The sequence below is a fragment of the Triturus cristatus genome, chromosome 11 (assembly GCF_964204655.1).
Source record: "Triturus cristatus chromosome 11, aTriCri1.1, whole genome shotgun sequence".
Lineage (NCBI taxonomy): Eukaryota > Metazoa > Chordata > Amphibia > Caudata > Salamandridae > Triturus > Triturus cristatus.
Window position 1 is genome coordinate 1,053,551,821 of NC_140594.1, and position 10,950 is coordinate 1,053,562,770.

The 10,950-nt window shown below is 42.5% G+C and overlaps 1 protein-coding gene across 2 annotated transcripts in view; it reads left to right on the forward strand.

Moving 5' to 3' along the window:
* The window catches only part of DCUN1D1 (defective in cullin neddylation 1 domain containing 1), a 113,701-nt gene extending 103,040 nt beyond the window's left edge, over positions 1-10,661 (forward strand). The window contains exon 7 of one of the 2 annotated variants that reach the window (XM_085635360.1): positions 6,382-10,661. In XM_085635360.1, coding sequence (XP_085491486.1) covers positions 6,382-6,461 — 80 coding nt within the window. In that variant the 3' untranslated portion in view covers positions 6,462-10,661. The remainder of the gene's footprint in view (positions 1-6,381) is intronic. The other variant, XM_085635361.1, reaches the window with a different exon arrangement.
* The last annotated feature ends 289 nt before the right edge of the window (positions 10,662-10,950 follow it).

The following is a 10,950-nucleotide window of genomic DNA, read 5'->3' on the forward strand; positions in this document are numbered from 1 at the left end:
ATGTCAACCAGTGACTCTTCCTGTGTACTTATCACTTCCTATAAACTTTACAGTCAAGTTTGAGACTTGGCTTAATACCACTCAATGCATATAAGTGCAGACACCAGACTGGCACCTCGGACGTTTCATGTACGGGCTGTAGTTTTAATCCGGAGTCACTTTTACCCTTTACTTCATGTCTGTGCTCTTTTCTACCCTCACTTGGACAACATTATATTTTTCCAATTTTCAGGCATTTGAGTGTCAGGGCCTGCAATACAGCTGTAATTGAATGCTTAAATGGTGACTCATGCCAATTGACGGCAAGATTTATTAAGTTCATGACAGTTGCCTCATCTTGCTTAAAAATGTCACACCTTTAAAGCAAAGCTTTGAATCCAATGGTTGGCAAGTGTTCCTCTGAGATGGTCCAGGTGGCCCTACGGTTAATTGGGACTGGCACTTCTTGCACTTTAACTGTGGTATATGTAGGATAAGGGTCTTTTCTTTTCTGTAGGCTGTTTTGCATTTACATTTGTTTTACAGGCACATGCATCAACCATTTTTGCGAGCGCAAATGGTGCGATTCGCAAAAAATGGCCGTTTGCGCCCACAAAAAGGGCTTTTGCGATGCATCAAGGTTAAAGGCACTCGCAATTTTTAAGAATTCACAATTAATTGCGATTTCTCAAATTGCGATTGCATTTAACGAATCTCAATCTCCCATTCATTCCTATGGTCCTGTAGGCCCATATGAATGAATGGACAGCCATTCCTTAATTGCGAGTCGCAATTAAGGATTGTTTAGGAATCGCTATTTTATATCAATTCCTACATGCATAGGCTTTTGCGAGTCCTTAATTGCGATTATTTAATAATCGCAATTAAGGACTTGCAATATCCTACCTTGATGCATGTGCCCCTAAGTCTCCCTGCGATCTCCTGCAATTGCTAGAATGAATGTTTTTTATTTTGGTGCTATTATTATCATGCGAAAATGTGTTTTTTCTTGTGCAAGGTATTTTTTTTTAATCAGCATGATAGTCTTTTAATATCTTTGTGCTCTTTTTTTTCATTGTTTGCTATGATTTTTAATTCATCGTGCAATCATATTAAGCTCAGAACTTGATAAAACTCCTCTGGTTGAGCTAAAGGGTTCAGTATGCACACCCCGATGCATACGTCATGATAGAAGTCGCCCCACTCTGAATAGCACATAAAAAATCACAAGGGGTTCAGGTAGGCCCATGTGCAACAAAATATCCCATAGCTTTGATCAGTTGACACAGTCGAAAGCGCTACTGAAATCCATAAAAGAGTTATACCGTTCATTTTTTAGCTGTAGTATACTTTTGAATAATTATGTGCAAGTCCAGATATTGCTATTGGGTTCCCAACCCTGCTGTAAATTCAAACTGCACCATATTAATCACATTGTTCTTTTTAACCCAGGCCTCAATTATATGAATAATAATGCCCCCAACTGTCTTAGCCTCTGAATCGATTAAAGAGATTTACATACAACACTTAGGGTCTCGTTTATTACCTTTTTTTAGGTCTCGGCTGGCGAAAGTAGCACGCATGCGCTGCTCTCGTCATACGAGAGCTTCTTGGAATCAATCTAGATTCCAAAGCCCTCGGAGGCTGAGTTGAAGCCCCACCCATCTTCCTCATTGGCTGGCGTTATCTGCTATGCAAAACGCTGGCTTCTGTAAAGGAGGCTTATTAGTCCATCCTTGTGCCGCCTTGTCTCCTTTTGGCCCCGCCCACCGGGATTCGATCTCTCACTTGCGGCGTGACACACGCTGCTTCATTAGCTGGGACGCACTGTTTTTCACACAATGCCGACAGCTTGTTGTTGAAGGGCAGTCAAACCGATCCTGAGTAATATGATCCATGTCCCGTAAAACCAGAAGTGGCTGCTGACCCGAGGGCATGCTTTCTCTTACTTGTTAATTATACGAAATAGGTAGGTGACTTCTATAAGTTCCTGGGACAATAATGAATTTATTTATAAAATGCACCCCGTTAACTTTACATAGAAGGAGCAGAACTGAGCACCATCCTCTGCACGGCTCAGTGTAACTCCTCCCCTTTTACTGCTTTACGTAGTCCTGCAGCTCATCAGGTTTCTTCCGGGCACGGGATCTTTCCCTTATGTGGGCTGAGCTCTTTGGATCCCCACCCGTTAAGGATTTGTATACAACCAGTGTTTTACCCGACATGTTCCATGGGGAAATGGATTAGTGGTGTTTTTTTGTGACCTTGTTTTACTCGAGGGACCCGACTCTAAAGCAAACGTACCCCTCAAGGCACCGCAGCCCGTTCTCGGGATCAAGCGAGGCGCTTTCCGAAGATGTGTGCCAAATGAGGCATTGCGGCGTCTGGCACCGCAGTCCCATAAAGGGACTCGGATGAACTCCAAGCCCCCCTCCACCGCCAGAACAGTCTGCAAGAGATTTAAAAAAATATATACAGACAAGCACTTTTCGGCTCAGCAATCGGCAGTTTCATTAATGCCTCTCTCGGACAAGGAGACAGAAATTAATTTTGCAAAAAATAACAACGAGCTCTGAAGCTGCAGGGGCCATGCTTCAACCCCCTCCCTGGAAGTCACCAGGAGCAGGGCCTAGCGCCCACGGGGGCCTGGCTGGGCACTACGGGGCGGGTGTCAAGGCGCTTAGGCACGCCTAGAAGCAGTTCTGTGGGATGCTTCTGTGAAGCGCTGCTGAGAAGGGACTTTGGATGCTTCTGGGCAGGGGGGTGTGTAACATGCATTGTTAAGAACAACGTCCTATAAAGTGCTTCTCTCGACTTCTCGGCGCCTGTCTGAAACCTGCCGATCTGTCACCAGAGGAGTTACCTCAACATAGTTTCCCCTGGGCTCCTGTTGGTCGCCAGGTGTCTTCTTGAGGCGGCTTGTTGCATCCCTCGGACCCACGGAGAGCAGGTACCGTCCTCTCTGTTTCTCTTTGGTGCTGTGTGGGGTCCAGTCCTGCATGACCCCTCGACCCTTCTGTCATAAACCCCAGTCTTGACTTACCTGCTCCTGTCATGTTTCGCTCTTTCTTTTTTTTCTGCTGATTCTGGTTATGTTTGATTCCTTCTGACAGTTTTGCTTTCCTTTGTTCTGGCCCCTGGGGTGGTGTTAAAGGGTCTGAGGCCCCGAGATACACGACTGAGCCTATCATGTGCCCAGGGACTGTGGTCCGGGGCAAGCAGCCCTTCTTACCTGCCCCTTCAAGGTCACGACCTCCCACATGTGACGTGTTGTTATAGGCCTCAAAGGCGCTCATCCACAGGCGCAGCGCTTAGCCGGCCCCCGGCAGCTTCCAGGCACTGGGAGGACAGGTCCCTTCTCCCAGCAGCTCTTGCAATATGTCTCCCCCCCCCCCTCCCCCGTCTCTGCACTCGTTAACAAATCACTTGCTTTGGAATCGGGTAACAGGTCACCTGTGTAATCCTGGCACCTTCATTTGGCCAGACTTTTGTGATCTTGGGCAAGTTACTTTTCAAGACGGCTTCTTCGCTCCTCAAGATGGTTTGTAACATGTGGGGTTTTAAGTCCAGAAAATTCCGCTGCAGCCCCTGAGTGAACCACGGACTGATCGCCTGTGGTGCTGCGCACTCTCCCCCCTCCCGTCTTCGTGCCCCCACACAGAGCTACCATTCATATGGCCCTGTGAGATGATCCCGTCTGGGGTGTGTGAGTACAAACCACATCCACACAGATACATACACCCCCACCCCTCTGCTCTCCCCTCGGTGGGGCACAGGGTTTCTCGCCACTCTTTTCGAGTGGTCATGTGATGGGGTTTGGGGGTAAGAAGGTGGCTAAAGGCTTTCGTTTCATTACAGTCCATAACAACTGCATCCCTGTGCGCTCCCCAAAATCTAACCTCTGCTGCAGACCACCAGCGACCAACCCCTCAGCGCCTGCCACAGACCAGCCCCCAACCACTCTAAACCCCTGCCGCAGACCACCAGGGACCAACCCCTGCCTACCCCTTAGCCCCTGCCACAGACCAGTCACCAACCACTCTAAACCTCTGCCACAGACCAACAACCAACTCCTGCCTCAGACCAACAGCCAGCCCCTCAGCACCTGCCACAGCCCAGCCACCAACCTCTCTAAACCCCTGCCGCAGACCACCAGGGACCAATCCCTGCCGCAGACCACCAGCCAGCCCCTGCCGCAGACCAACATCTCTAAACCCCTGCCGCAGACCGACAACCAACCCCTGCCGCAGACCACCAGCCAGCCCCTGCCACATACCAGCCACCAACCACTCTAAACCCCTGCTGCAGATCAACAACCAACCCCTGCCGCAGACCACCAACCCCTGAGCCCCTGCCACAGACCAGCCACCAACCTCTCTAAACCCCTGCTGCAGACCAACAACCAACCCCTGCCACAGACCACCAGCCAACCCCTCAGCGCCTGCCACAGACCAACCTCTCTAAATCCCTGCTGCAGACCACCAACCAACCCCTCAGCCACTGCCACAGACCACCAACCAACCTCTCTAACCCCCTTGCTGCAGACCACCAATCAACCCCTCAGTCCCTGCCCCAGACCAGCCACCAACCTCTCTAAACCTCTGCTGTAGACTAGTCACCAACCCCTCGGCCCCTGCCACCGACCAGCCACTAACCTCAATGGTGATGGCAGGGCAAGCTTCCCTGGCACCTCATCGCCTGGCATTAGAGCCACTGTTAAAGGATACTACTGAGGCCTGCAGGGGTAGAGTAGGGCTCCCTACCTCGCCCCACAGAGGGAGGCTACAGGCCAATCAGAGGCAGATACCCCCCTCATCACCCCCAGCTCTCCAGGCATCAAGAGTGGCGGGGTCAGGTCAGGTCAGTGCAGCGCAAAAACATAACTCGCTTTATACTAGCAGTTTACAAACCGCACTAAAAAAAGAAACCCCAAACAGCTGATGCTGTGGGTTGAAGCTGCACAGTATTGGATTGCCGTGTATGTAGCGCCTTCTGTCCCCTGCAATGCATCAGGGGGCTTCAGCGGAGTAGCTCTCTACTCTGGCACCTGGTGTTGGTGGTTAATTCACTGGTTATCAGTTTTAGTCTTGAGATCTCCATGTGTGCTGGCCAAGCTGAGGGAGGTGATGTGGCCTAACGGCCAGAGCTGCCGTCCTTGGCTCTGGGGAACCAGATTCGTGTCTCTGCGTCGGCTCAGCACCCTGTGATTCTGGGCAAATCACTTAATGTCCCCGTGCATACCAAAAATGAATGTGTCCTTGTGTAACGTAACTGATGCTCGTGTAAAGCGCTCTGATACCTTCGGGTCAAGTTTGCGCTATATAATGTGCAGAAAAAAAAGCATTAAAAATGCAATAGGTCTCGCCTTTCATTACGTTAAAGCCATTTGCTTTGCTATACAATACCATAAGTTAAAGCCATTTGCTTTGCTAAATCTAAGGCGAGACCTATTGCATTTTCAATGCTGGTTATAAATAGGGACGATGATAGCTGCCTGCCATGAAGTAGAAATACAGTTATTCATGGCAGCCTTCAAAACATTATCTATGATTAGCCTTTAAAATTCAATGTTCGATTCATATAGTTCCATGGGAACCCCACCAGGTCCCGAGGCCTTAAAAGATGGAGCAGCATTGATGGCATTAACAGCCTCTTCAAGTGGAAAAATTAATGTTTAGATATTATAGGGACATCCCGCGTAGCGGCGCGCCATCTATACTAAAAGAGTAAATGTGGCTTAAGTGCTTCACCCAGCCATCTGCACTAATGCCTATTGTCATTTGATGTATCACATCCACTTTTTTTTGCCATTCACCATTTTCCAGAAAACTCCAGAATCTTTGACTTTACAAGCCTTGGTGACGTTTTGCCAGGTTTCTTCCTTAATTTCTGCTTTTCGTTCCCTGATAGCTGACTCATAAATGGCTCTAGCTGTGACGATATTAGCCTGATTTCTAGCGAAGCCGTTTGGGGTAGGACGCAGCATATTATCTATTCTAAATTTATTTGATACTTGGAGAGGCGCTTTTTTTGATTGAGGAGTGACTTGGAAGAGCTTTTTTAATTTAAGTATTGTACGAGTTCCATAAATTGATTGTTATGCTAAACCAACTAGGTAATAGGGGTATTCTATAATATACTGTGATTGCTCCAAGTAGACCATTGAATGTTGTTGCGTGGGTCATTGTGTTATGCAACTGATAATCTAGGGAACAACCATAATGGATGTATATCTAGTTATACATCTGCTGGCATTCTTAGTTTGAGTTTATTTGTTTTATTTGTTAAAAAGTAAAGATTTATCATAGCACGTTAAAGTATTTACTGTACAATAATCTTTAAAATGATTTGGATAGCAACTGCTTTATTTTGACTTTTATTTGTTTTTGTTTTTTCTTCCAGGAGCATGGCCGGTTCTTATTGATGACTTTGTGGAATTTGCACGCCCTCAGATAGCAGGGACAAAAAGTACAACAGTGTAGCACTAAAGAACCTTGTAGAATGTACATAGCCTGTACAAAAATAAATACAACCGATAATTGCACAGTCAATTTATGCTGGCTGGATTGAACTGAAGAGCATTGAATCCTCTTAGTGAGGGTTGAGGCAAACCTTGCGGATGCATCTTAGACCATATCATATTTAACTCAACCAACATTGCTTTGGACTGTGACTCTTCCTTTAGGGCTGGACCTCTGACAGTCGTTTTCTAATATGGTGGATCTCATCTTATGTCTGTGGATCATCTTTGCTAATTTTCTCATAAGTTGTGGACTCTGCGCCTGATTTATTTGGAAGTTTTTCATTTTTTGGTATGAAGCACAAGGTGTCCTCCTCAATGAAAAAAGTTGTTCAACACCAATTCAGATCAAGACAACCAACATGTTTAAAAAAAAATACTCCAGAAATATTTGATTTGGGTTGGTTACAGAGACTTTACCGAGGGCTGTTCTGGAAATATTGACATTTGTTTTTGTTCCGATTAAAAGTCTTGGGTAAATTTCAGTTCATTTCCAAATGTAGTTCACAAATCTGATTAATTTCATTGCAGTAACCTGTTACAAACAAGGATGCAGTTGTTAATACAGCCCTGTGCCTATCATATTAATCATACACCATTCAGATTCAGTTGTCTGCTCATAATGAACTGTGAAAATGTGTTTACGTAAATTTTAATGTGCAGTGAAATCCAAGTTGTTAGTTGATAGTGAAGAGCAGTCACTTGAAAATACTAAAGTTATTTCTTGACTGATATTCCAGTGCCTGTGACTTAAAGAGGAACTGGAATTTTGTTTCTTATTGCCACACAATGTTTTCAAATAAAAAGTAATCCCTATATATAAATATAAGTAGATGGGAATTCTAATTGAAATTCAGTTTTAAAGTGGTGGCATGGCTTGTGCATCTATTGCCACTGACTCTGATATTAATTTGATTAAGTTGTTGCACAGTATTTTCTATTTCTGCAACACTATGCACTGAAATTTGCAATTGTATGACCTTAGAAGTTATATTTTTTTTGTGCAGCAAGCTAGAAATGAAAGGAGGAAAAAACTGTTTCCCTCCCACATTATATGGTTTTTACACCTTTTCCAATGTATGTACGTTAACATGGGCACATTTTACTTGTTTTCAAGTTTTCTTGGTTGTGCATTTTATAGTTCTGGTTCTTTTTACCAGATACAACACAATTCTGGCTGGAAATATAGATACTGATTTTAGTTATTGAATTAAAATTAACAAAGGAACATCACTTTCCTTGGCCAATATAAAAAAAAGATGTTGACATGTTGATTTCCAGAATAACTGACGAACTTAGAGACCTAAGCCATTCCTCCTTGAAAACAGCTATACCGTGTATATTTTATTTGACCCATTAGATTCTATTGTGAACAGGTTAATGAATGGATTACAAAGGTTCCCAATTTTCTTTTTTTCAAATTGCAAGAATCTGGTCCTGCCATCTATAACCATGGCTCTCTGCATTAATTGGTTAGTGGAACAGGTTAAAATGACCAACTCTAAAATCCAGCTAATACTTTTTATTTAAACAAAATGTTCCACTGATCCTTCTTGTTAATAAGCACTTTAGTTTCCGCTGAATTTTTATCTTCTTTTCTTCTAAATGGAACTCTTTTTGAGTGGGTTGAAGCCCCTGTATGTGTGAGTATTTTGGTTTTTAAAAAACCAGATTTGCTTACCTATCAAACAACCCACTTCAAAAAATGTGGGGGGGAAATTAAGACATTTTCTATTAAGAAATTCTTTGTATCTAGAGTCTGCCATCCCTGTTGATATGGGGGAAATTTGTCTTTGAAAGGGAATGGATTGTTACATTGAACTGTGCTAGCACTCACCCAGAACATGGATTCCAATGTACACAAATGTCTGTGTACAAAGTAGGGAATACAAAGGACTCCATAGGTGGGGCAGAGTATTGGTATGGCTTGAGAGGAGTTGTTCGCTTGCTCCCCACTCTTTTTAACACACTTATGTGTGTGCTGGTCTTATGCCTTGAGCTCTCAGTGTACAATGAAATACCTTGGTGCACAAAGGGAGACCTGTAGATTGTCCTGGAATATCCAGTTGATGCTGCTTTATAGAGTGAGGTTTGTTGGATTACCTTACCTTGATATCGCACAGACTAAGCTCTGTGGGAACCAACACATAATCAGCCCTGCACTGTTTCATACTTAGGGTAATTAACTATTATTGGCCTGGGGGTGAAGCATTGTACATGCTGAACGTAATACAGGCATGCAGGAGTGAGTATGTAATATAGACGTTTTCTCCCTAACTCTAGTTCCCTCAGCGAACTCCTTTAATTCAAATTTGAAATTCATGTTCATTTAAATGGAAATATCTGTTTGTCCCCATTTTAAAAACTGTCCTTGATTTCTTTTTCCCTGCACTACACTTCCTGATCATTTGCAGATGAAAATAGGCTGACAGGGCCGATTGTGTGCAACAGATCATAAAATGCTTCACAAAGCATTTAATGATCTCATTGATAAAAAGATGAAAGAGGGTTGTGTTTCAAAGTCCACTGTTTTCTAATTACTTTCTTTTATTATAAACTGGAAGGATACTTTAGCACTTCTGGTTTGCTTGACTTCAGCCTAGGAAGAAAGCCTTCATTGGTAAAAGACGTACAGTACACCACAGCTCATTTCTGTAGATTCAAGTGCTGTGTGGATCCAGGATTGTCAACCTGGCTAGGATGCCCATGCTAAGAAGAGGTCTATATTTCAATTAAAAAGTGGCCTTTAGCTGTGAGCAATATAATTTGGTCTGTTATGTTGTGCAGAGTCCCCATACTCTTAGTGCAAAGTATAAATATTTGCTTAATAATTGAAAGTGTATCACTCTCCGGACACAAAATTGAGGCCTCCACTCTCAAGAACAAGAATGCTAATGACTTGCATGATGCAAAACAAGATTATCATTTGATACTTTACCTTGTTCACATTACCCAAGGAAAAATTAGAAAATTCAGCCAAACAGCCTGAAAATGTTCTCTTAAATATTTGTATTCATCAAAGCATTTCAGACATGGTTCATAATTTTGGTAGTTTAGGAAAGCAAAGTATTTTTGGGGGGATCGCCGAGACATCAATAATTCGCTAAAAAATGTGTAGCTGTTTGCCAACCAAGTTAATCTTTCATAAAGTTCTATTCCAGTTCAAATTGCCCAGGTTGTGTTAAAAACCAGGATGTAACTTAAAGTGAATCATGCAAACGGATGCATATTCCTATTAATTCACATCCTAGGTTTGTGACTTATTTTCTGACAATAAGTAACCAATGGCAATTCTTTAAAACAAAAAAAAAAATAACAAAGTATAGCTGCTCGTGAATGAGATATTATTTTTTTCCATTGGCCATGTGCAATTAACTAAACATTACAAGCATTATTTTTAAGGTCTTTGGCACAGTCTTGATTTGTCAAAAGCTCTACAAATAGGTCTTCAATAAATATCGAACTGTTGTTTTAGCTCTTGTAAACTTTGTGTTATACCAAAACCAATTTCATCAGTGTCAACTCATGTTTTGTATTTCACGATCTGATTAGTAAGATTATATTTGTCTAAACAGATTTAAAAATCCTTCAGTGAACACCCAAGCTACTGGAAATGGCTACGCCAAATAAAAAAAAACTGTTTTGCTGCTTTTACCTTCTTTTATATTCTTTCTGGGGTTTATTGTAAATATGAATCGTGACTTGAATTAAACCTCTTTGCGATGTTTCCTCTGTACTAAAGGTTTTAAGTTGTTATACATTCTTATTATTTGAGATGAACTAGTAGGTTTGCCAGTTTGATTCGACATGAAGTCTAACTTCTATTTTTACTATAATGCAACTTTTTTCCTTTGCAAGTCTAGTACTGGTCAGTGGCCTATTGCCTTGATTATTTGAAAGAATTCTGTAAATTGAGAACTAGTGTCACTATCAGTTCGGTACTACATGTTATAATTACTGTGTAATTATAAAAATGTTATATGAAGACCATAAGTGAAGGGTAAGAGTTATTGTGACATGCTTGTAGCTTAAAGTTTTAACATAAAAGCAAGAGTAATTGACTGGTAGAAGATGAAATATTAATTTAACGTGGTGTGGTTTATTCTGCGGATAACGGCCTGGTTACAGGGAATATTTTGTGTTTATAAAGTGCTCAAATGTTTGGATGTGTGTTATTCACTTATTTATCTTTTCTTTGAGATTTCAAGCAAAATACACAGTCCACCTGGATTCATGAAAGTCCTTAGTATCCGTGGCCCTCTTAAGGGTTTTTATTTTTAAGCTGTACACAAAGGTGCAGGACATGTTTGCCAAATATCAAGAACGATGGGTGAATATATATATATATATGTATAAATATATAAATAAAAAGTGGTTTGTATTCTGTGTTTGTTTGTGTTTTTTAATGATAAAATGTGTTCAAAATGAGGAGTGCCCAGGAAAGAAAATGG